Raw genomic sequence first — 27,503 nt, 5'->3', positions numbered from 1 at the left:
TCTCGGGGGTGTCCTTTTTGTGTGGTGTGCTGCTGCTGCCACTGTGCCACTACTGTTATTGAACGTTTTGTGGTTTCCGGCAGTTTGCGGTTGAATTGGACCGTCCTCGTCCTCGTCGTCGTTGTTGTTGTTGGCTAGCTGGCCATCTATATTGCTAGAGCACCCGAAATATGGTTTTCGGTCGTAAAAACCATCAAAGTCCATCGGTAGGCAATTGCATTTGGTTATGAGATCTCTCGGTCGTTCGTTCATTCGTTGATCGGTTAAGGGTTGATTGAGGCAAATTGGGTTATTTCGGGACATACGTGGAAGGCATGGGAAATGTCTTGTCGAGTCAAGGGAATTCTTCGTTCGGAGTTATTCAGAAGACTAGAGACGGAGCGAGATCGGATGCATCGGATGCTGATAGCTATCCAAACGTGTTTTTGAGCAACTACATTCTGTGTTCAATTCGTTCGATAGTAACATAATAACGAAGCAATAAACACTAAACTACCGACGGTGCCACTCATGGCAGTTTTCGATCCAGATCCTTCCAATCCTGGAACCAGGAGATTTTCCGCTGCTCCGGCTTCGATTCCAGACAGTCCGTTGGCCGTGTCCAGCCCATCGCCTGCGGGAAAATTGATGAAGAACCACAAACAATCATTAGCATTTCATTTGCCGTCGCCCGTCGTTTGCCAATTCGGTGGGAGGCAATCATATTGTGCCAAATATTTGTGCAGGATTTTTTTTCTCAACTCAACTTACCCACATTGCATAAGTCGTCGGAACAGGACCGGAAGTAGGTGCGGAAGGTGGAATCCTCAACCACATCGTTCAAAAACTTTCAGAGAACAGAAAAAAATGGGGGGGATAGAATCAATAATCGTTATCCTCTACAAACAACAAGCAACACACTGTGCTGATACTTATAATTGTTAAGAGAGCAAAAATTAATTACCGGAGGGTCGTCATCGCATCCCCGAAGGAAGGTGTTCAGCTTACCCGGGGGGTCCTGTGAAAGAAAACGTCCATTCGATATCATTTACAATAAAATTATGTTTTTTTAACAAGTCAACCTACCAATAGCTCCTGTCGCTGGATGACGCAGTACTTCCGGTTGCAGTTGACGATGGCTTGACCGATCACGCTCTTGGGGTCATCGACGCAGTTTTTATCGCCGGAATTGGGCGTCACACTGCAGGCGTAACAACGGAGGGCTGAAAACGTCAATAACTATATCAAAAACCCGATTTAATGCACTTGACAGACAACGAGGGTATAGAGAAATGTATCATTGGGTGAAATAATGCGCGCATTAGACCGCTGCAAAAAAAATTAAATTTTGCTCGCATATGTTTTTTTTTATGTCTTTTGGATCACCAAGCCTTGTAGTTCTGGCCAATTGCCTTTTGGGTCACTAAGTTTCAGTGTAAAATTTGAGATGATTTGGTTGTTTCCTGAATTAGTGCAACGCGATTCAATTTTTTATAGAAGTTTGTATGGAAGAAGAAATTTTTGCGTATTGAATCATCCAGAAAATTCAAATAAGCTTGAAATGAAGTTTGTCTTTTGGTTTGGTTTTCACTATTCTTAAGCTCATTTTTTGCTTACATCAGATGATGCTAAGTTTTTCATGGAAAAGCGTAAAATCATTTCAAAATAAAAAATCTGAATTCAATGAAAATTATTCAAAAAGGCGGGTTTTGGCAAATTGGGTGGAAAATAAGGTGGGTTTTGCTGGCTAGAGCTTCCATAAAAAATATTTATTTAGAATTTTTTTTTGCGTAACATCGGTTCAAGGTTAGGTTTAAGGTTTGTTTACATTAAATGCAGGGCCGGATTAAGCCATCGGGGGGCCCGGGGCAATTCTTCTCGGGGGGCCCCTATAATTCAATTTTTTTTTCAAATGCTACCCAGAAAATACAAAAGCTTTTAAACGTGTAAAAAAACTGGAGATGAGTTCAGTATACTATCTTCAAATAGCCATGTTGTGTGCATAGAAAATAGTTTCTAGTATCTTCAAATAAAAATTGTTAATCAATCACGTGCAAACATTGCGGAAGAGTTTAGAAATTTCTTAGAAATGAAAACTCTAATTTAAGCTGCAAAATGCTAAATTTAATTCTTTTTTCTCTTATTTATAAAAATGACCGGAAAGATATTTTAAATGATTTCAATTTAATCATTGATCGTTTGGTTTGTGCTAATTCGAGAAATATTATCCTAGTGACAATTAGGAAGTATCTTGAAGATTTGAAACATAGAAAACAAAATTAAAAAAAAAATAAACAAAATAACTAAATTTATATTCCATAGAGATACAGATATAAGAGTTTAAGATTTCAAAACTATAAATTACGTTATATTCAGAACCAAAATTCAGTGTCCCAAATCTAAATCATAATTTCAAATCAAGTTTTAAGAAACAAAATATGAATTAAATTTAAAAAAAAGAGATACAAAGTTACAATCAGAGCAAAAGCAGAAATTGCACCAAATGTGAATTTCAATTTTATGTCTTTGAAACACAAAAAATATCTTTTCATGAGATTCTTTTGAATTTGATTCTCATCAGTTAAAATTAGTACTCTAAACTGAGGTTGCCAGATTGCCCGGTTTTATCCGGGTTTGATGATGAACAAAAAATCAAGTTTTTTTTTCTCGATTTCTGTTGAGTATTTCCAGGGATTTGATCAATTTTGCCCAGATATTGCCCGGATTTTTGGTCGACATTTTTGTATCAAATACCCGGATTTTGACAGGTTTTTAGCTTTAAATAGCCTGGATTTGTTCAGCCCGGATACGTGCTGAAAAAATTCAGGCAGCCTTACTCAAAACAAAGATCTTGAATTTTCAAAATTCAGAAAAATGATGAAACTGAACTTCAGTAACTGAAGAAACAACACAAGACTTGAAAATCCCTATGAATTGAATCTGGAAAAAAGATCATAGAAATATTCATATTAAGAAAATCACTCAATCGTTTTTATGATAATTTAAGAATGATCATTTAGAAAATGATCTGCTGAATTCAGGATATTCACTTCAGTAGATGATAAAATTTTGGTTAAATCAGTTGAAAATGTTCCAGTACAAATTTCAAGTCTAAGACAGAAATAAGTATGAAATAAAGAAACAACAATGAAAATGTAATGAAAATGAGGAGATTTTTTTTTATTTTACCTGTTCTGTAAAGAATATCGTATCTGATATGTTTCGATAAAAAAATGAAATATTCTTCTTATTTTTTTTTCGCTTTCGGTTTTGTCCAGAAGATTTTGATATTCTCAGCTCGCAAAATGTGGGAGAGCTCCTTCTCTTTTATTTATTTATTTATTTATTTATCAGATTCTAGGCTTCAGCCTTTGATCCTAACTAGTTACAACACATCTATGATAAAAACATCTTAAGACTATTTTTTATTTGTTCTCTGGACATAGTCAGTTTGATTACATCAGCATGTGCGTTGTAAAGCGCCATCATTCTATAGATTGGTTCATTACGAGCGTAGTTCTGTATTCGATTTGGAAGCTGAAACGGTCTCACGTTGCGCAAACTGCTACGTCCTTCATTTGGAGAAATTTGTGATACTAAATATGGCGAAAAGTACTTTCCACTAATCAAGTCCTTTAAAAACAGCGCATCTGTTGATTTCCTCCGAGTTTCGAGTGATTCCAGTCCAACTAACATACACAATGATCTGTATTCCGGCATTTCTTCTTGCCATCCAAGATTCCTTAAGGCGTATTTCAGAAATCTTTTTTGAACCCTTTCAATCCTGTTTTTATGAACGTTATAATACGGCTGCCACACTATACTGGCGTATTCAATAGTGGTTCGGATAAGCCCAACATAAATAGAGACAATAGTGTAAGGATTGTCCAGCTCGTTACAAATCCTGCTTACCATTCCGTACATAGAGTTTGCTTAGGCTACGACTTGTTCAACATGTTTTGAGAAACTGAGTTCTTCATCCAACTCGACTCCCAGATCTTTCACGGAGGATTTTCTAGCTATGGCGCAGCTGTTCTCGAAACGATATTCGTGCACAATATTACTCACTTTCCGGGAAAAGGTTATCACATTACACTTTGAGGCATTGATTCTCAATCCGAAACTGCTGCAACACTCTGAAAATCTATGAAGCGCATTTTGTAGGGTCAAACAATCCTTTGGGTGTCGCACAGGGAGGAACAGTTTTAGATCATCTGCGTATATCAACACAAACACGTCATGGAGCACTCCGGGAAACTCGTCCATAACAGTGACGAAAAGAAGGGGTCCCAAGTGACTCCCTTGTGGTACGCCGCTATTGACCGAGAATACCCTGGATCTTGCATTCCCTATCTTCACAAACTGGACTCTTTCTTTCAGGTACGAACGAATCCACTGAAGACTAATTCCGGTGATCCCATTTTTACACAGTACTGACAGGAGAGCATTTATGTTAATCACGTCAAAAGCCTTTGACATGTCGGTATATATAGCGTCGACTTGAAAACCCTGCATCATCCATTGTGAAGTTCGAGAGACGAATTCTGCCATGTTCGTAACCGTTGATCGCTTTTTCAAAAAGCCATGCTGAAAGTCCGACATTTTCCCTTCTAACCAGGGATACATTTGGTCGTAAATTATGCTCTCGAACAGTTTGGGTATGGCAGACAGAATTGCTATCCCACGATAACTTTCAGCAGGCAGTTTTGAACCATTTTTATGGATTGGCACAATGTGGGAGATTTTCCAAAATTTCGGAAATTGACCTCTACGAATTGAAGTTGAGAAGAGCATTAACAACGGCTCCACCAAGGCGTTAACGCATTTTTTAAGAAAGGAATTAGGAATTCCATCAGGTCCACTCCCTTTGGATTCATCAAGCAGCAAAATTTTTCGTCGAACATCCGTGATCGATATTCTCAGCTCAGGAATGACTTCTGTCGCGGTTTGGAATTCTAGCTCTGGAACTGTATCGTTTACGCTGTAAATGCGGTGGAAATATTCGGCAAATAATTCCGAAGCCTCATCGAGGGTTTTCGCGTCTTTATTGTTATAAGATATATTTTTCGGGACTAACTTTGTCTTACGTTTGGAGTTGACATACTTCCAAAAACGTTTCGGTTCTGATTGAATACCTCTTTGAAGTTCATTCAAATAGGTGATACGTTGGGCTCTATGCAAAGTTTTGAAAGCATTGGCCGCAATTCGGTAAGCAGTTTTATCCAGCTGAGTTTTACTTTTACGATACTTTCTATATTTCTTCCTTTTATCTTTGAGAAGGCAAATTGTTTCGGCGTTAAACCATTCGGGATACTTAGTTCGATTCGGCCTTTCTATAAATGTTCTACAATGTTCTAGCAATATGCCGTAAACAACATTGTAGAAAGACAAAACGTTGAAACCAACAGCGTTTTCGACTGAGCGATAATTTTCAGAAAGGTTATCGAAAACACCAAAATTGCTTAAAAAGTCAAAAATGCTTTGAGCGCGCGGTCTGGCGGTATCAACGTTAAAATTGTCGTTCGTTATAAATACGTTATTCCATTCAATCCTCAGCAGTGATTGAGAAACGGCTACATCATCGAAACTCTTCCAATCAATCATTACCTTGTTTTCCTGAGCTGGCCCTGTGTCCGCGTAATGCACTTTATCTACAGTGACACTAATTACCATTGCGTTGTGATGAATTTCATTTTGTAGCAGCGGTACACATTCATCCATTTGGCAGTTCTCCTCGTCGTTTGTAAACACCAAATCAAGAAAACGATTGTTTTGATTTGGAATTCCACAAATCTGAAGCAGGTCCGAAGCAGCCATATCGTCAACAAGAACGACTTCTTCTGGTAAGCGAACATTATACGGCAAGAGATGAAGATCAGTATCTTTTTCTCGAAACCAAGTGGCATTTTTCAAATTGAAATCGCCAATAATTATCACTTTGCTTTCAGGCGACGCGCAATCAATTAGCGTTTTTATACTTGCCATATGAGAGCAATAACGCTCACAACTGGAACCAGGAGGTAAGTAAATGCAGCAAATCAAAACTTCCGTTCCGTTGAACATTAGTTTTACGGTAACTTCTTCGTTACAGGTAGAATCGTTAATTAAAGTGCTGGTAAAACGATTGTTAACAGCAATCAAAACTCCCCCTCCTGAAGTCTTATCGGAATTCGAAGTTGTACGGTCACAGCGGTAAGTTGAAAAACATTCAGGAAAGATCATTCGATCATTTATAGTCGAATCCAAATTTGTTTCACAGAACGCATACACGTCGTAGTCGAGCTCGAGCGAAGATAAAAAAACGGCCTCAAGTCTTTTCCTGCTGCGGATGCTGTTAACGTTCTGGTAATAGATACTCAGACTATCCTTTTTGGTCAGCGAGCAATTGTGTACTCTATTTTCAGGTAGATTGATACGTGCCCGAAACAGAGACTCGTTGGGGAAATTTTGAGACGGTAAACTATTGCTGGCAGAACGAGGATCTGCTTAGTAAGTCTTAAAAAGTGAAGGGGCCCCTTAACTTTTTAAGACAAAAACTAATCTAGATATTTTTTCACGTGGGCCCTTTAGATTTTATATTTCAAGTTTTCATTCCGATGTTCTAGTTTTGATTTCTTTTCATGGATTTGTAGTAGTATGATTGAAGTAATGTTAAACTTTTTTTTCCTTCGGGGGGCCCCCCTGAGCCGGGGGGCCCGGGGCAATTGCCCCTTTTGCCCCCCCCTTTAATCCGGCCTTGATTAAATGTACTGCAAAAATCAAGGAGTATTTAATGTGGCAGTAAAAACAACCAACAAAAGTTATGGGAGGTGTAAACATGTATAAATTGGAAATTTTCATACAAAGTTTGCAGCGATCTAGCGTGCATCTCACTTACTCTAAAGGAAATCCAACACCCAAACGGTTCAGCAATCATTTTTATAATTTTTATCATTTTTTTAGTTTTGGTCGTTTTGGTAATTTTAGTCAATCGTCTATTGAAATAAATGGTAAAAAAAGGTTTCACATACGTATGTCAGTTTTGTCAATTTCGTGAATTTTGTCGATATGTTCATTTTGTCCAATTTGTCATACTTTTTTTCAAAATTGGTCAACTGTTTTAACCCTTAAATGCATGACTTTATTTAAATGAAAATAGCAGTTTTTGACTCAATCAAAACCTTTAAATTCGAAGATCACAGCTGAACAAGTTTGAAGTCATTATTTTGAGCATTATAGAAGTTATGGTCTAACATACATGCAAATTAGTTATAGAAATTTAATTCATTTCAATATGATATTGGATTTTTTTTAAAACAACACCAAGCATTAAAGGAATATTTTTTCCAGATTTTTTAATTTTGCCAATTTTCATTTATGTATTTTTTTCAATATTCACAATATTATCATTTTTGTCAAATTTGTCGTTTCTGATATTTCTTGTCAACAGCCTTTTTTATGAATTTTGTCAGTTTTGTCAAATTTACCAACTATTTAAATTTAAGCAATTTTAAAAATTCAGTAAAATTTGACATATTTATAAGATGTTAGATGTTGCGAATTAATTCAATTTTGTCCATTAAGTCAAATTGACAATTTCATTCGAATCGTCAATTTTGCGAAATTATTCAGTTTTTTTTAATTTAAAACTAATTTTTCATTTATGTATTTTGTCGCTTTTGTAATTTTTGTCAATTTTGTCAATTTTGTCAATTTTGTCAATTTTGTCAATTTTGTCAATTTTGTCAATTTTGTCAATTTTGTCAATTTTGTCAATTTTGTCAATTTTGTCAATTTTGTCAATTTTGTCAATTTTGTCAATTTTGTCAATTTTGTCAATTTTGTCAATTTTGTCAATTTTGTCAATTTTGTCAATTTTGTCAATTTTGTCAATTTTGTCAATTTTGTCAATTTTGTCAATTTTGTCAATTTTGTCAATTTTGTCAATTTTGTCAATTTTGTCAATTTTGTCAATTTTGTCAATTTTGTCAATTTTGTCAATTTTGTCAATTTTGTCAATTTTGTCTATTTTGTCAATTTTGTCAATTTTGTCAATTTTGTCAATTTTGTCAATTTTGTCAATTTTGTCAATTTTGTCAATTTTGTCAATTTTGTCAACTTTGTCAATTTTGTCAATTTTGTCAATTTTGTCAATTTTGTCAATTTTGTCAATTTTGTCAATTTTGTCAATCTTGTCAATTTTTTCAATTTTGTCAATTTTGTCAATTTTGTCAATTTTGTCAATTTCGTCAATTTTGTCAATTTTGTCAATTTTGTCAATTTTGTCAGTTCTGTCAATTTTGTCAATTTTGTCAATTTTGTTAATTTTGTCAATTTTGTCAATTTTGTCAATTTTGTCAATTTTGTCAATTTTGTCAATTTTGTCAATTTTGTCAATTTTGTCAATTTTGTCAATTTTGTCAATTTTGTCAATTTTGTCAATTTTGTCAATTTTGTCAATTTTGTCAATTTTGTCAATTTTGTCAATTTTGTCAATTTTGTCAATTTTGTCCTTTTTGTCAATTTTGTCAATTTTGTCAATTTTGTCAATTTTGTCAATTTTGTCAATTTTGTCAATTTTGTCAATTTTGTCAATTTTGTCAATTTTGTCAATTTTGTCAATTTTTCAATTTTGTCAATTTAGTCAATTTTGTCAATTTTGTCAATTATGTCAATTTTGTCAATTTTGTCAATTTTGTCAATTTTGTCAATTTTGTCAATTTTGTCAATTTTGTCAATTTTGTCAATTTTGTCAATTTTGTCAATTTTGTAAATTTTGTCAATTTTGTTAATATTGTTAATTTTGTCAATTTGTCATTTTTGTCATTTTTGTCATTTTTGTCAATTTTGTCAATTTTGTCAATTTAGTTAATTTTATAATTATGTTCATTTTGTCAATTTTGTCAATTTGTCAATTTTGTCAATTTTGTTAATTTTGTTAACTTTGTCAATTTTGTCAATTTTGTCAATTTTGTCAATTTTGTCAATTTTGTCATTTTTGTCATTTTTGTCATTTTTGTCATTTTTGTCATTTTTGTCATTTTTGTCATTTTTGTCATTTTTGTCATTTTTGTCATTTTTGTCATTTTTGTCATTTTTGTCATTTTTGTCATTTTTGTCATTTTTGTCATTTTTGTCATTTTTGTCATTTTTGTCATTTTTGTCATTTTTGTCATTTTTGTCATTTTTGTCATTTTTGTCATTTTTGTCATTTTTGTCATTTTTGACATTTTTGTCATTTTTGTAATTTTTGTAATTTTTGTAATTTTTGTAATTTTTGTAATTTTTGTCATTTTTGTCATTTTTGTCATTTTTGTCATTTTTGTCATTTTTGTCATTTTTGTCATTTTTGTCATTTTTGTCATTTTTGTCATTTTTGTCATTTTTGTCATTTTTGTCATTTTTGTCATTTTTGTCATTTTTGTCATTTTTGTCATTTTTGTCATTTTTGTCATTTTTGTCATTTTTGTCATTTTTGTCATTTTTGTCATTTTTGTCATTTTTGTCATTTTTGTCATTTTTGTCATTTTTGTCTCATTTTTATCATTTTTGTCATTTTTGTCATTTTTGTCATTTTTGTCATTTTTGTCATTTTTGTCATTTTTGTCATTTTTGTCATTTTTGTCATTTTTGTCATTTTTGTCATTTTTGTCATTTTTGTCATTTTTGTCATTTTTGTCATTTTTGTCATTTTTGTCATTTTTGTCATTTTTGTCATTTTTGTCATTTTTGTCATTTTTGTCATTTTTGTCATTTTTGTCATTTTTGTCATTTTTGTCATTTTTGTCATTTTTGTCAATTTTGTCATTTTTGTCATTTTTGTCATTTTTGTCATTTTTGTCATTTTTGTCATTTTTGTCATTTTTGTCATTTTTGTCATTTTTGTCATTTTTGTCATTTTTGTCAATTTTGTCATTTTTGTCATTTTTGTCATTTTTGTCATTTTTGTCATTTTTGTCATTTTTGTCATTTTTGTCATTTTTGTCATTTTTGTCATTTTTGTCATTTTTGTCATTTTTGTCATTTTTGTCATTTTTGTCATTTTTGTCATTTTTGTCATTTTTGTCATTTTTGTCATTTTTGTCATTTTTGTCATTTTTGTCATTTTTGTCATTTTTGTCATTTTTGTCATTTTTGTCATTTTTGTCATTTTTGTCATTTTTGTCATTTTTGTCATTTTTGTCATTTTTGTCATTTTTGTCATTTTTGTCATTTTTGTCATTTTTGTCATTTTTGTCATTTTTGTCATTTTTGTCATTTTTGTCATTTTTGTCATTTTTGTCATTTTTGTCATTTTTGTCATTTTTGTCATTTTTGTCATTTTTGTCATTTTTGTCATTTTTGTCATTTTTGTCATTTTTGTCAATTTTGTCATTTTTGTCATTTTTGTCATTTTTGTCATTTTTGTCATTTTTGTCATTTTTGTCATTTTTGTCATTTTTGTCATTTTTGTCATTTTTGTCATTTTTGTCATTTTTGTCATTTTTGTCATTTTTGTCATTTTTGTCATTTTTGTCATTTTTGTCATTTTTGTCATTTTTGTCATTTTTGTCATTTTTGTCATTTTTGTCATTTTTGTCAATTTTGTCATTTTTGTCATTTTTGTCATTTTTGTCATTTTTGTCATTTTTGTCATTTTTGTCATTTTTGTCATTTTTGTCATTTTTGTCATTTTTGTCATTTTTGTCATTTTTGTCATTTTTGTCATTTTTGTCATTTTTGTCATTTTTGTCATTTTTGTCATTTTTGTCATTTTTGTCATTTTTGTCATTTTGTCATTTTTGTCATTTTTGTCATTTTTGTCATTTTTGTCATTTTTGTCATTTTTGTCATTTTGTCATTTTTGTCATTTTTGTCATTTTTGTCATTTTTGTCATTTTTGTCATTTTTGTCATTTTTGTCATTTTTGTCATTTTTGTCATTTTTGTCATTTTTGTCATTTTTGTCATTTTTGTCATTTTTGTCATTTTTGTCATTTTTGTCATTTTTGTCATTTTTGTCATTTTTGTCATTTTTGTCATTTTTGTCATTTTTGTCATTTTTGTCATTTTTGTCATTTTTGTCATTTTTGTCATTTTTGTCATTTTTGTCATTTTTGTCAATTTTGTCATTTTTGTCATTTTTGTCATTTTTGTCATTTTTGTCATTTTGTCATTTTGTCATTTTTGTCATTTTTGTCATTTTTGTCATTTTTGTCATTTTTGTCATTTTTGTCATTTTTGTCATTTTTGTCATTTTTGTCATTTTTGTCATTTTTGTCATTTTTGTCATTTTTGTCATTTTTGTCATTTTTGTCATTTTTGTCATTTTTGTCATTTTTGTCAATTTTGTCATTTTTGTCATTTTTGTCATTTTTGTCATTTTTGTCATTTTTGTCATTTTTGTCATTTTTGTCATTTTTGTCATTTTTTGTCATTTTTGTCATTTTGTCATTTTTGTCATTTTTGTCATTTTTGTCATTTTTGTCATTTTTGTCATTTTTGTCATTTTTGTCATTTTTGTCATTTTTGTCATTTTTGTCATTTTTGTCATTTTGTCATTTTTGTCATTTTTGTCAATTTTGTCATTTTTGTCATTTTTGTCATTTTTGTCATTTTTGTCATTTTTGTCATTTTTGTCATTTTTGTCATTTTTGTCATTTTTGTCATTTTTGTCATTTTTGTCATTTTTGTCATTTTTGTCATTTTTGTCATTTTTGTCATTTTTGTCATTTTTGTCATTTTTGTCATTTTTGTAATTTTTGTCATTTTTGTCATTTTTGTCATTTTTGTCATTTTTGTCATTTTTGTCATTTTTGTCATTTTTGTCATTTTTGTCATTTTTGTCATTTTTGTCATTTTTGTCATTTTTGTCATTTTTGTCATTTTTGTCATTTTTGTCATTTTTGTCATTTTTGTCATTTTTGTCATTTTTGTCATTTTTGTCATTTTTGTCATTTTTGTCAGTTTTGTCTTTTTTGACATTTTAGTCATTTTTGTCATCTTTGTTAATTTCTCAATTATGTCAATTTTATCATTTTTGACAGGTGGGTCTTTTTTTTTAATTTTTTTCTATTGTGGTTTTAGTCGATGTCGTTTTTTTTTGTTAATTTGGTATTTTTGCAATTGAGAATTGATTGAACATTTTGCAATTGAGGGAAATATGCTTGAGTCTGAACATTATTAAACAATGCCCGATTCAAGACCAGAAGAATCTTCAACATCTTGTTATTCGCCTTAAGCGTGACACGAATGAGCAGCAATGGCACATTAAAATCTTATTTTGAGCACAAAAATCTGTGTACGGTATAAACATTTAAAATAAAATCGGTAAAAATATCGATTTTTTTTTAATCGAAGAATTGTAACCCAGTTATTGAGAAGAATATTAAAAAAAAATGTTATATATTTAAAATATTGATTTGAAAGGTGTTTATTATACGACTAACGAAAAAATAAGTTCTTTAGTCATGAGACACGAATGTAACAATCGTGATTAGATAATCATTTTGAAAAAAAATTGCAAAAATTTACAAAATTCTTAAAATCGACACAACTGTCCAAATTGTCAAAATTGACAAAAATGAAAAAAAATTTACAAAATTGACCAAATTTACCAAATTGACAAATTTGAAGATATAGACATTATCCCCAAAAAATTACGCTCCAGTTTAAATTAGGCATCCGAGTTTTCATTCTAAACTTTCTTTCTGTTACAAAACTTCCAATTTCTTAAAAACGAGGGAGGTGAATTGGATATAGTTTAGGAAATTCCGATAAAGAGTATCGCAAAACCTCGATTTGATTTTGATAAAATTTAAAAAAAAACATGGTAACTTTTTTCAGAACTGCTTAAAAAATATTGTTGAAAATATGACAGAATCTTAGTTCCACCCTTCTTTCCGCGAAAAATCTCTTAGTGAATTTTTTGATTGGAAAACTTTTCAAAACATCTATTCGCTGACATTCTTGAGATGGCTTAGCTCACTTACTCCGCATGCCAAAAAAGTAAATAAGTATAAAAAATGACACTCTGTCAACCGGAACCGTCGTCATCCATCCGGAACCGGTCCAACAGCACTGGTCTTCTCCTAGGAGGAAACGGTCGTCTTTACGACCGACACACTATTCACAAAGGCCACACAGCATCCCGACAGAACGGTGGAATTCAAATCCCACGAAGGATCCCTTTTCGGGATCTCCTTTCTGCGTTCATTGACAAAATTTCTATGAAGGTAGTTTTCCGCCCTTTTCATTTCAGCATTCGTTTCTATAATGTGAATTATGACAACAACAAGAAGGACGCTCACCAAATGCTTCCGTGCTGTCTATTGCGCCAGCTTCAGATAACTGTATCCATTTTCCGGTTGTGTTTCTGATGTGTTGCCACATTGGGATTGTTTATTTTTTAATTTATGATGCTAATTTCTTAAAATTTATTATTTTTCAAATTCTCTAAATACGCCAAAAAATAAATTTGAAATAGCTATGTTATGATTCTTGCAATTTTACGTTTTAATCTCCCACTATCCTAAACACCAACTTACTGTCACTTTAACACATTGTTGACTAGCTGAAAAAAGCAGGGATGAACAAACTTCAAACTAACCGTAAATTTGTCCTGGTTGTGATCCTAAAATCGCCAGCATCACCAGCATCCACTTCTTGAGAGTCGTCCCACCAATCGATGACATCTTTCGGCTTTTTTTTACTTCCTTCTATTGTATTTTACGATCGGAATTCAGCCGAACGTATGTAGGCACCCGTTTCCGGAATTTTGACTCACTCACTCACTTTTTGTTTGTTTTTTGTTTTTTTTTCGTTCGTTTGGGCCCAAAATATTTCCTTTGATGATAGATTTCTTTTCCCGTTTTTCTTCGAAGCTCAAATACCAAACGACGACGTCAATGTGCTTTTGTCTGTTTGACTCCTGAGAGGAGAGTTTGGAGAATTTTTGGGATTGAATATTGATTCGGGAAACAAAATCCGAAACATGAAAATCAGAATCCTAAACTCAAAATTCGAAGCTCGAAATATAAACTCACAAGCCGATTAAACCAAAAAATTGGAACTCCTAAATGACAAAAATGACAAAAATGAGAAAAACATGACAAAAATGAAAAAAAATGACAAAAATGACAAAAATGACAAAAATGACAAAAATGACAAAAATGACAAAAATGACAAAAATGACAAAAATGACAAAAATGACAAAAATGACAAAAATGACAAAAATGACAAAAATGACAAAAATGACAAAAATGACAAAAATGACAAAAATGACAAAAATGACAAAAATGACAAAAATGACAAAAATGACAAAAATGACAAAAATGACAAAAATGACAAAAATGACAAAAATGACAAAAATGACAAAAATGACAAAAATGACAAAAATGACAAAAATGACAAAATTGACAAAATTGGCAAAATTGACAAAATTGACAAAATTGACAAAATTGACAAAATTGACAAAATTGACAAAATTGACAAAATTGACAAAATTGACAAAATTGACAAAATTGACAAAAATGACAAAATTGACAAAATTGACAAAATTGACAAAATTGACAAAATTGACAAAATTGACAAAATTGACAAAATTGACAAAATTGACAAAATTGACAAAATTGACAAAATTGACAAAATTGACAAAATTGACAAAATTGACAAAATTGACAAAATTGACAAAATTGACAAAATTGACAAAATTGACAAAATTGACAAAATTGACAAAATTGAAAAAATTGCCAAAATTGCCAAAATTGCCAAAATTGACAAAATTGACAAAATTGACAAAATTGATAAAATTGACAAAATTGACAAAATTGACAAAATTGACAAAATTGACAAAATTGACAAAATTGACAAAATTGACAAAATTGACAAAATTGACAAAATTGACAAAATTGACAAAATTGGCAAAATTGACAAAATTGACAAAATTGACAAAATTGACAAAATTGACAAAATTGACAAAATTGACAAAATTGACAAAATTGACAAAATTGACAAAATTGACAAAATTGACAAAATTGACAAAATTGACAAAATTGACAAAAATGACAAAATTGACAAAATTGACAAAATTGACAAAATTGACAAAATTGACAAAATTGACAAAATTGACAAAATTGACAAAATTGACAAAATTGACAAAATTGACAAAATTGACAAAATTGACAAAATTGACAAAATTGACAAAATTGACAAAATTGACAAAATTGACAAAATTGACAAAATTGACAAAATTGACAAAATTGACAAAATTGACAAAATTGACAAAATTGACAAAATTGACAAAATTGACAAAATTGACAAAATTGACAAAATTGACAAAATTGACAAAATTGACAAAATTGACAAAATTGACAAAATTGACAAAATTGACAAAATTGACAAAATTGACAAAATTGACAAAATTGACAAAATTGACAAAATTGACAAAATTGACAAAATTGACAAAATTGACAAAATTGACAAAATTGACAAAATTGACAAAATTGACAAAATTGACAAAATTGACAAAATTGACAAAATTGACAAAATTGACAAAATTGACAAAATTGACAAAATTGACAAAATTGACAAAATTGACAAAATTGACAAAATTGACAAAAATGACAAAAATGACAAAAATGACAAAAATGACAAAAATGACAAAAATGACAAAAATGACAAAAATGACAAAAATGACAAAAATGACAAAAATGACAAAAATGACAAAAATGACAAAAATGACAAAAATGACAAAAATGACAAAAATGACAAAAATGACAAAAATGACAAAAATGACAAAAATGACAAAAATGACAAAAATGACAAAAATGACAAAAATGACAAAAATGACAAAAATGACAAAAATGACAAAAATGACAAAAATGACAAAAATGACAAAAATGACAAAAATGACAAAAATGACAAAAATGACAAAAATGACAAAAATGACAAAAATGACAAAAATGACAAAAATGACAAAAATGACAAAAATGACAAAAATGACAAAAATGACAAAAATGACAAAAATGACAAAAATGACAAAAATGACAAAAATGACAAAAATGACAAAAATGACAAAAATGACAAAAATGACAAAAATGACAAAATTGACAAAATTGACAAAATTGACAAAATTGACAAAATTGACAAAATTGACAAAATTGACAAAATTGACAAAATTGACAAAATTGACAAAATTGACAAAATTGACAAAATTGACAAAATTGACAAAATTGACAAAATTGACAAAATTGACAAAATTGACAAAATTGACAAAATTGACAAAATTGACAAAATTGACAAAATTGACAAAATTGACAAAATTGACAAAATTGACAAAATTGACAAAATTGACAAAATTGCCAAAATTGCCAAAATTGCCAAAATTGACAAAATTGACAAAATTGACAAAATTGACAAAATTGACAAAATTGACAAAATTGACAAAATTGACAAAATTGACAAAATTGACAAAATTGACAAAATTGACAAAATTGACAAAATTGACAAAATTGACAAAATTGACAAAATTGACAAAATTGACAAAATTGACAAAATTGACAAAATTGACAAAATTGACAAAATTGACAAAATTGACAAAATTGACAAAATTGACAAAATTGACAAAATTGACAAAATTGACAAAATTGACAAAATTGACAAAATTGACAAAATTGACAAAATTGACAAAATTGACAAAATTGACAAAATTGACAAAATTGACAAAATTGACAAAATTGACAAAATTGACAAAATTGACAAAATTGACAAAATTGACAAAATTGACAAAATTGACAAAATTGACAAAATTGACAAAATTGACAAAATTGACAAAATTGACAAAATTGACAAAATTGACAAAATTGACAAAATTGACAAAATTGACAAAATTGACAAAATTGACAAAATTGACAAAATTGACAAAATTGACAAAATTGACAAAATTGACAAAATTGACAAAATTGACAAAATTGACAAAATTGACAAAATTGACAAAATTGACAAAATTGACAAAATTGACAAAATTGACAAAATTGACAAAATTGACAAAATTGACAAAATTGACAAAATTGACAAAATTGACAAAATTGACAAAATTGACAAAATTGACAAAATTGACAAAATTGACAAAATTGACAAAATTGACAAAATTGACAAAATTGACAAAATTGACAAAATTGACAAAATTGACAAAATTGACAAAATTGACAAAATTGACAAAATTGACAAAATTGACAAAATTGACAAAAATGACAAAAATGACAAAAATGACAAAAATGACAAAAATGACAAAAATGACAAAAATGACAAAAATGACAAAAATGACAAAAATGACAAAAATGACAAAAATGACAAAAATGACAAAAATGACAAAAATGACAAAAATGACAAAAATGACAAAAATGACAAAAATGACAAAAATGACAAAAATGACAAAAATGACAAAAATGACAAAAATGACAAAAATGACAAAAATGACAAAAATGACAAAAATGACAAAAATGACAAAAATGACAAAAATGACAAAAATGACAAAAATGACAAAAATGACAAAAATGACAAAAATGACAAAAATGACAAAAATGACAAAAATGACAAAAATGACAAAAATGACAAAATTGACAAAATTGACAAAATTGACAAAATTGACAAAATTGACAAAATTGACAAAATTGACAAAATTGACAAAATTGACAAAATTGACAAAATTGACAAAATTGACAAAATTGACAAAATTGACAAAATTGACAAAATTGACAAAATTGACAAAATTGACAAAATTGACAAAATTGACAAAATTGACAAAATTGACAAAATTGACAAAATTGACAAAATTGACAAAATTGACAAAATTGACAAAATTGACAAAATTGACAAAATTGACAAAATTGACAAAATTGACAAAATTGACAAAATTGACAAAATTGACAAAATTGACAAAATTGACAAAATTGACAAAATTGACAAAATTGACAAAATTGACAAAATTGACAAAATTGACAAAATTGACAAAATTGACAAAATTGACAAAATTGACAAAATTGACAAAATTGACAAAATTGACAAAATTGACAAAATTGACAAAATTGACAAAATTGACAAAATTGACAAAATTGACAAAATTGACAAAATTGACAAAATTGACAAAATTGACAAAATTGACAAAATTGACAAAATTGACAAAATTGACAAAATTGACAAAATTGACAAAATTGACAAAATTGACAAAATTGACAAAATTGACAAAATTGACAAAATTGACAAAATTGACAAAATTGACAAAATTGACAAAATTGACAAAATTGACAAAATTGACAAAATTGACAAAATTGACAAAATTGACAAAATTGACAAAATTGACAAAATTGACAAAATTGACAAAATTGACAAAATTGACAAAATTGACAAAATTGACAAAATTGACAAAATTGACAAAATTGACAAAATTGACAAAATTGACAAAATTGACAAAATTGACAAAATTGACAAAATTGACAAAATTGACAAAATTGACAAAATTGACAAAATTGACAAAATTGACAAAATTGACAAAATTGACAAAATTGACAAAATTGACAAAATTGACAAAATTGACAAAATTGACAAAATTGACAAAATTGACAAAATTGACAAAATTGACAAAATTGACAAAATTGACAAAATTGACAAAATTGACAAAATTGACAAAATTGACAAAATTGACAAAATTGACAAAATTGACAAAATTGACAAAATTGACAAAATTGACAAAATTGACAAAATTGACAAAATTGACAAAATTGACAAAATTGACAAAATTGACAAAATTGACAAAATTGACAAAATTGACAAAATTGACAAAATTGACAAAATTGACAAAATTGACAAAATTGACAAAATTGACAAAATTGACAAAATTGACAAAATTGACAAAATTGACAAAATTGACAAAATTGACAAAATTGACAAAATTGACAAAATTGACAAAATTGACAAAATTGACAAAATTGACAAAATTGACAAAATTGACAAAATTGACAAAATTGACAAAATTGACAAAATTGACAAAATTGACAAAATTGACAAAATTGACAAAATTGACAAAATTGACAAAATTGACAAAATTGACAAAATTGACAAAATTGACAAAATTGACAAAATTGACAAAATTGACAAAATTGACAAAATTGACAAAATTGACAAAATTGACAAAATTGACAAAATTGACAAAATTGACAAAATTGACAAAATTGACAAAATTGACAAAATTGACAAAATTGACAAAATTGACAAAATTGACAAAATTGACAAAATTGACAAAATTGACAAAATTGACAAAATTGACAAAATTGACAAAATTGACAAAATTGACAAAATTGACAAAATTGACAAAATTGACAAAATTGACAAAATTGACAAAATTGACAAAATTGACAAAATTGACAAAATTGACAAAATTGACAAAATTGACAAAATTGACAAAATTGACAAAATTGACAAAATTGACAAAATTGACAAAATTGACAAAATTGACAAAATTGACAAAATTGACAAAATTGACAAAATTGACAAAATTGACTAAATTGCCAAAATTGCCAAAATTGCCAAAATTGACAAAATTGACAAAATTGACAAAATTGACAAAATTGACAAAATTGACAAAATTGACAAAATTGACAAAATTGAAAAAATTGACAAAATTGACAAAATTGACAAAATTGACAAAATTGACAAAATTGACAAAATTGACAAAATTGACAAAATTGACAAAATTGACAAAATTGACAAAATTGACAAAATTGACAAAATTGACAAAATTGACAAAATTGACAAAATTGACAAAATTGACAAAATTGACAAAATTGACAAAATTGACAAAATTGACAAAATTGACAAAATTGACAAAATTGACAAAATTGACAAAATTGACAAAATTGACAAAATTGACAAAATTGACAAAATTGACAAAATTGACAAAATTGACAAAATTGACAAAATTGACAAAATTGACAAAATTGACAAAATTGACAAAATTGACAAAATTGACAAAATTGACAAAATTGACAAAATTGACAAAATTGACAAAATTGAAAAAATTGAAAAAATTTACAAAATTGAAAAAATTGACAAAATTGACAAAATTGACAAAATTGACAAAATTGACAAAATTGACAAAATTGACAAAATTGACAAAATTGACAAAATTGACAAAATTGACAAAATTGACAAAATTGACAAAATTGACAAAATTGACAAAATTGACAAAATTGACAAAATTGACAAAATTGACAAAATTGACAAAATTGACAAAATTGACAAAATTGACAAAATTGACAAAATTGACAAAATTGACAAAATTGACAAAATTGACAAAATTGACAAAATTGACAAAATTGACAAAATTGACAAAATTGACAAAATTGACAAAATTGACAAAATTGACAAAATTGACAAAATTGACAAAATTGACAAAATTGACAAAATTGACAAAATTGACAAAATTGACAAAATTGACAAAATTGACAAAATTGACAAAATTGACAAAATTGACAAAATTGACAAAATTGACAAAATTGACAAAATTGACAAAATTGACAAAATTGACAAAATTGACAAATTGACAAAATTGACAAAATTGACAAAATTGACAAAATTGACAAAATTGACAAAATTGACAAAATTGACAAAATTGACAAAATTGACAAAATTGACAAAATTGCCAAAATTGCCAAAATTGACAAAATTGACAAAATTGACAAAATTGAAAAAATTGACAAAATTGACAAAATTGACAAAATTGACAAAATTGACAAAATTGACAAAATTGACAAAATTGACAAAATTGACAAAATTGACAAAATTGACAAAATTGACAAAATTGTCAAAATTGACAAAATTGACAAAATTGACAAAATTGACAAAATTGACAAAATTGACAAAATTGACAAAATTGACAAAATTGACAAAAAGGACAAAATTGACAAAATTGACAAAATTGACAAAATTGACAAAATTCACGAAATTGAGGATGTCCAAAACCGAAAATGAGAACAAATGTTCAGATTTCTCATAATTTGTGAAAATTTTAGAAATTTTACAAATAAGTTTTAAAATTTCAATTAACAATTGATTTTTATTATTTTTTTAATTAATATTCTTTTTTTTATATTAAATTAAATTTTTTATTTTGGATTATTGGCAAATATCAATGATCTTAGAAGCTTGACCAATTTAAAAAAAAATTGGTTGAGCGTTTTTGTTTGAATTTACTTATTCCGTAAATTTGGGGTTTTCAAGCAACAAGTCCATTTTTTCTTTTTTAAATAATTGGATTTTTTTTTGATAATTTTAATAAACCAAACTGCTAATATTTGATAATCTTCTTATCCGAAAATTTCAATTTTTTTAAAATTAAAATTGTTTAAAATCGATGAATTTTTTTAGAGAAATTTAAGAATTGAGGAAAGAAAAATCATAAGCCGTAAATATCATGGATTATTGGAAAAATAGCGAACTTTAGGACTCTTCAACAGCCGTTTTAACTGTTTCGAAAATTTCACGATATGTATTAACAGCCAATGTTCTTCCTTTCCTTGATTCTCATATTTCTATAAAAATTTTCATCATCTTCGAAAATATGTTTGAATTTCAGGTGCGAATCGTTCCGATGACTTTAGATCATTAGATTTGATTTGAAAGTACAGAACCTGTTCAATTTTGGCAACACGCTCGAACATTTTGTGTTGCCAAAATCGAATGTTGCCAAAATCGATTGGATTTTTTTCTCAACTTTTGTTTCACTCTTTACTACAAAAAAAAACTATGTTTATCAAGTACCATTTACAGGTCAATTTTTGATTATTTTCATTTTTTTCTTATCATTTTTTGATGTATTTTGACCTTTTCTTGTTCTGTTCATAATGTTTGTTTTTTTTTTGTCATGTTTGCTATTTTTGTCAATCACCATCGTTTATCAGCTATTTCATTTTTAATCTTTTGTTTGTATTTGTTTATTATTTTATGAAATTTTTAACATATTTGTTTTAATATTTATGAGTACTTTATTTTTTAGTAATCAAAATTATGTTGGAACTGACATGGCAAAAACTATAAGGAAATGGCATTTTAAAATACCGTGCGATTTTGGCACATGTGAAAAAATTAGATGTTGCCAAAATCGAACGTTGCCAAAACCGAACGAGGTCTGAATAAAAATTTGGAATATTTAGAATTTTTAAGAAAATAAGAAAAAAAATCAAAATGCAAAAACATTGTTAAATCTCAGAAAATTTGATCAATCTAGCAAAAAACAAGAAAAAAGTAATTTTTGAAAAGTCAGATAAATTGAGAAGAAATCCTTAGTTGTGAAAACTTATAATACTCAAAAATGGTGGGATTTTTTTTAAAATTTTCGAATTTGTTATACTCTAGGAATTTCCTTCGTTTCCTCAATTTTATAGTAATTCTTAATTTCCTTTTTCAAATCAATTGTTTTGATTTCCTAAATTTTCGAAACTTAACTTAACTTCATTAATTGTCTTATTTTTTTTAGGATTTCCTTATTCCTGAATTTCCTAATGCCTCAAATTACCAAAATTTCTTAAATATTCAAAATATTATTGAATGAAAAACTTTAAAATTTTTGGATATTTTCTGAATTTTGTATATTGCCTCATTTTTTCAAGCTTTCTAAATTTGATGATGAATTCTCCTTAATCTTCATCAATAAAATTTATTCTACTAAAATATTTGAAAATTAAAAAATGTCTAATTCTTTCAATTTTCCACGGGAACTCGATACTGATATGTGGTCATGATCAATTTTCCACGATATGTTTTTACATTGAAAATTTCGTATTTTTTCAAAATTATACCAATTCAAATTTTTAGAAATACTCAACTGTTTTGTTTTTTTTTTTCAAATTTTTTAGATTTTATAAATATTTTTTTTATCATTTTCCTGAATCAACCTTATATTCCTGTTTTTATTGAATTCTTGATTGTTCAAATTTTCTGAAGGTTTTAAAAATATTCGACAGTTCCATTTCTACTAAAAATTCCAGAATAAGCTAGGTTTTCATAAGTTTTCCAAATTTTCCTGCCAAAATCGGATGTTGCCAAAATTGAATGTGGAAAAAACTGAATGTTGCCAAAAACGAGCGAGGTCTGAATAAAAATTTTAAATATTTAGAAATTAGAAAAAAATAAGCAAAATTTTTAAAATGCATAAACAAAATTCAAAATCAGAAATTAGATCAATCCAAAAACAAAGAAAAACATGATTTTCTGAAAAATCAGAAAAGTTGAGAAGAAATCCTTAATTGTGTAAACTTATAATGTTTAAAAAATGGTGAGAAATTTTTAATACTTTGAAATTTGTTATACTCCGAAATTCCTCAATTTTCTAGTTATTCTTAACTTCCTTTTTCAAATCAATTGTTTTGATTTCCTAAATTCTTGAAACTTAACTCAAGTTCTTAAATTGTCTTAATTTGTAGGTTTTCCTAACTTCCTGGATTTTTTAATGCCTGAAATGACCAAAATTTTACAAATATTCAAAAAAATTGTTAATTAAATACATTAGAAATTTTTGATTTTTCTCTGAATTTCTCATATTACCTCAATTCTTCAAGCTTTCTAAATTTAATGAATTCTCCTCAATCTTTTCCATCAATCGAAAATAAATTTACTAAAAAAAATTGAAAATTCAAAAATGTCTAAAAGTTTTCTCAATTTTCCACACTATAATTTTACTTTAAAAATTTCGTTATGTTTTTAAATTTTCTACCTATCGCATTTCATGTAGTTAAAATTGTACAAATTTTCAAAATCATCTCAATTTATAATTTAGAAATAACTTAACTTTTTTTTTACATATTTCAAATTTTTAAAATTTTCTCAATAAAATATTTTTAGTCATTTTACGGAATCACCCTAAAAAACCAGTTTTCATTGAATTCTTGATTGTACAAATTTTCTTAAAGTTTGGAATATTCGTCAGTTAAATATCTACTAAAATTTCAAGAATAAGATAAGGTTTCATAAGTTTTTTAAATTTACATATTTTTATTGGTTTTGGTAGAAAAAAAAATCAATTTTAATTTTTTCAAAGGCATCTGAATTTTTATCAATTGGAATTTTGATTTTTTTTTTACTTTCTTGTTATTTTTTATATTTTTCAAAAAAAAAAATATTTAAAGTTTTTCAAAGTTGCAATCAATCTTTCAAATTCTTCGGTTTTTTTTCAGTTCAATTGATAACTTGATTTGCTAACTTTGTTTTGGTTATTTAAATAGGACATTTCAATAAATTGAAAATTCCAAGAAAATCGCAAATTTCTTTAATTTTCACGCAAAACATTTAAAAATCTACCAGGTCTTGAAAAAATTTCATGATTGTGTGTCTGAGCAAATTCACCTATTTCTTTCCTAGATTTTGGTACTCAAAATATTTTGCATATGAAGAATTTTATTCTTAGCTGAATATACCGATTTTCCTGAACCAAGGACGAAATCTCTGAAATATCAGAAGATAATTTTTTAAATTCAGTAAGAAGATTAAGTATTGGATATTCATAAAACTTTGAACATTTTTAAGTTTAGGTTTTTTTTCAAAAAAATTGAAGAATTTTGGCAAGGAACGGCCTTAAAAATCACAAATGAATTGAAAAAGAAGGAAATTTACCAATATTTTAAATTTTAAAATTGAAAAAAGGCTCAAATTTAGGATCAAATTTTCATTCCGGTTCTCAGAATTCGTTAAATTTCAAATCACTTCCTTTGTGATTTACTTGATATTCAATGGCTTTTTTGTCAACCCTTTGATCAACATTTTACAAACAGCAGCTTATCGTTTCGATTCGGGTGGATCAAACAGTGAAATTTTCTTCGATTGACGAGCACACAACTTCACACATAATCACAATAAGAATCTTCGGCACACAATATGATGGTATTTTCCCCCAAGTGGATTTGGGAGTCCTAAATTGCTCAAGTGAATTGAACTCAACAACTCAGTCATAAAACGCTTTTTCCACTTTATGTTGTTAAAGGCTTTTTCTTCGCCGCAGATTTTTTTGCGGTTTGTATTTGCGAGTTGGAAAAAAGGAAAAGTCTTTCACCAGAGGACCTTCCGGGCGCGGTGGCTTGGTCCCAGCAGGGTTTCACAGCATTACCGGGAGTACTCCTAGTTCATTTGATACGATTTCACTTCCGTTAGCTGTCGATTCTTTGCCTATCGTTTTGATTTATTTACTCTCCCGGGCAGCCTCGGCGCAGATTTCCCAGGGGATAATTTCAAGAGATTTTTTTTTCTCCCTTTCAACCACAGTTTAGTTCAGCAGATTCGATCCACTTATCGAGTTTCCGGTTCCGTTTGGCCTTTTGCGCGCTGCGAAGATGGTCACGAAACAGCCACAGCGGAATAAATCGTTCTTGTCTCACTCACTTCGGATCGAAGTGTTTTTTTTCCACTAAGATTATTTCACAACAAACTCTTCGATGACCTTGCTACGAAGTGTTAAGAAAGTTAGCAAACAAACTTTTGAGTCACTGAAAACCAACCCCTCGGAAAACTTTTATATTTTACCCTAGAAAATACCTCCAAGTAAGAAAAACTCGAACCGAACGAATTCGATCCAATGCAACAATCGCCTGAAGACTGCATCGATGAGGCAAAAGTTTTATCGCGTTCCCTTCCATTCTTTCTTACGAAGGCACCAGAGGTGCAATCAAAGGTAAACTCTTCCATGTTTTGAGTGTTTGTCTCAAACTTGTTCAACCGATTTGTTCACCTTGATACGGTTCCACTTCTGGCTAGAAGAACTTACCTACAGTACATAGTAGTTTGTGTCCGGTTGACAATTACAAGTGGTCATCCGGGAGTGCACAGATCGATTGATAAGATAAGCATTTACACCTGCCGTGGATGACAAGTTATACGGGAGATACCTACCTGCAACATGGGGCTCATTATTTAATTGGTTTCCCTTTCCGCGATGCAATTGGCGCGCAGCACTATCTATCAATTGCCGGCGGTGGAAAGTTGGATGATCCACTGCAATTAGGTTGATTGAAATTTAGCGAAGAGAATTTGATAAATCGTTGGAGAAAAAGATTTTTAAGGGAGCGAGTCAATACCTTAAGTGGCAGACTCGAGCAAATTTGATAAAATTAGAAAATAATAGAAATACTTAAGATATCTTTTAGCTTCTTTGAACATTTTGATATAAAAGACGACATGCTGACGACAGACAAACGACAAACAGACGACAGACAGACGACAGATAGACGACAGACAGACGACAGACAGACGACAGACAGACAACAGACAGATGACAGACAGACGACAGACAGACGACAGACAGACGACACACAGATGACAGACAGACGACAGACAGACGACAGACAGACGACAGAAAGACGACAGACAAACGACAGACAGACGACAGACAGACGACAGACAGACGACAGACAGACGACAGACAGACGACAGACAGACGACAGACAGACGACAGACAGACGACAGACAGACGACAGACAGACGACAGACAGACGACAGACAGACGACAGACAGACGACAGACAGACGACAGACAGACGACAGACAGACGACAGACAGACGACAGACAGACGACAGACAGACGACAGACAGACGACAGACAGACGACAGACAGACGACAGACAGACGACAGACAGACGACAGACAGACAGACGACAGACAGACGACAGACAGACGACAGACAGACGACAGACAGACGACAGACAGACGACAGACAGACGACAGACAGACAACAGACAGACGACAGACAGACGACAGACAGACGACAGACAGACGACAGACAGACGACAGACAGACGACAGACAGACGACAGACAGACGACAGGCAGACGACAGACAGACGACAGACAGACGACAGACAGACGACAGACAGACGACAGACAGACGACAGACAGACGACAGACAGACGACAGACAGACGACAGACAGACAACAGACAGACGGCAGACAGACGACAGACAGACGACAGACAGACGACAGACAGACGACAGACAGACGACAGACAGACGACAGACAGACGACAGACAGATGACAGAGAGACGACAGACAGACGACAGACAGACGACAGACAGACGACAGACAGACGACAGACAGACGACAGACAGACGACAGACAGACGAAAGACAGACGAAAGACAGACGACAGACAGACGACAGACAGACGACAGACAGACGACAGACAGACGACAGACAGACGACAGACAGACGACAGACAGACGACAGACAGACGAAAGACAGACGACAGACAGACGACAGACAGACGACAGACAGACGACAGACAGACGACAGACAGACGACAGACAGACGACAGACAGACGACAGACAGACGACAGACAGACGACAGACAGACGACAGACAGACAGACGACAGACAGACGACAGACAGACGACAGACATACGACAGACAAACGACAGACAGACGACAGACAGACGACATACAAACGACAGACAGACGACAGACAGACGACAGACAGACGACAGACAGACGACAGACAGACGACAGACAGACGACAGACAGACGACAGACAGACGAC

At 29.9% G+C, this 27,503-nt stretch overlaps 2 protein-coding genes across 10 annotated transcripts in view; one reads left to right on the top strand and one right to left on the bottom strand.

Annotated features, from left to right (window-relative positions):
- Positions 1-27,503, top strand: part of LOC129750541 (uncharacterized) — a 380,798-nt gene that overhangs the window by 168,675 nt on the left and 184,620 nt on the right. The window lies entirely within an intron of this gene.
- LOC129750550 (uncharacterized) lies at positions 387-25,650 on the bottom strand. Of its 4 annotated transcripts, none has more exons than XM_055745517.1 (6): positions 25,515-25,650; positions 13,546-13,866; positions 1,066-1,202; positions 944-997; positions 751-826; positions 387-613 (listed from the first exon to the last, which is right to left on the bottom strand). In XM_055745517.1, exons 2-6 carry the CDS (start codon positions 13,628-13,630, stop codon positions 447-449), a joined length of 519 nt encoding a protein of 172 aa, XP_055601492.1. In that variant the 5' UTR covers positions 13,631-13,866; positions 25,515-25,650; the 3' UTR covers positions 387-446. The 4 variants fall into 4 exon arrangements, with proteins under 4 accessions (XP_055601492.1, XP_055601495.1, XP_055601494.1 ...); XM_055745520.1 differs by having other exon boundaries at positions 25,503-25,574; XM_055745519.1 differs by lacking the exon at positions 25,515-25,650 and adding an exon at positions 25,044-25,423.

This window comes from Uranotaenia lowii, chromosome 3 (genome assembly GCF_029784155.1).
Source record: "Uranotaenia lowii strain MFRU-FL chromosome 3, ASM2978415v1, whole genome shotgun sequence".
Lineage (NCBI taxonomy): Eukaryota > Metazoa > Arthropoda > Insecta > Diptera > Culicidae > Uranotaenia > Uranotaenia lowii.
The sequence above is the reverse complement of the archived record's forward strand: the minus strand, read 5'-3'. Positions and strand labels throughout refer to the sequence as shown.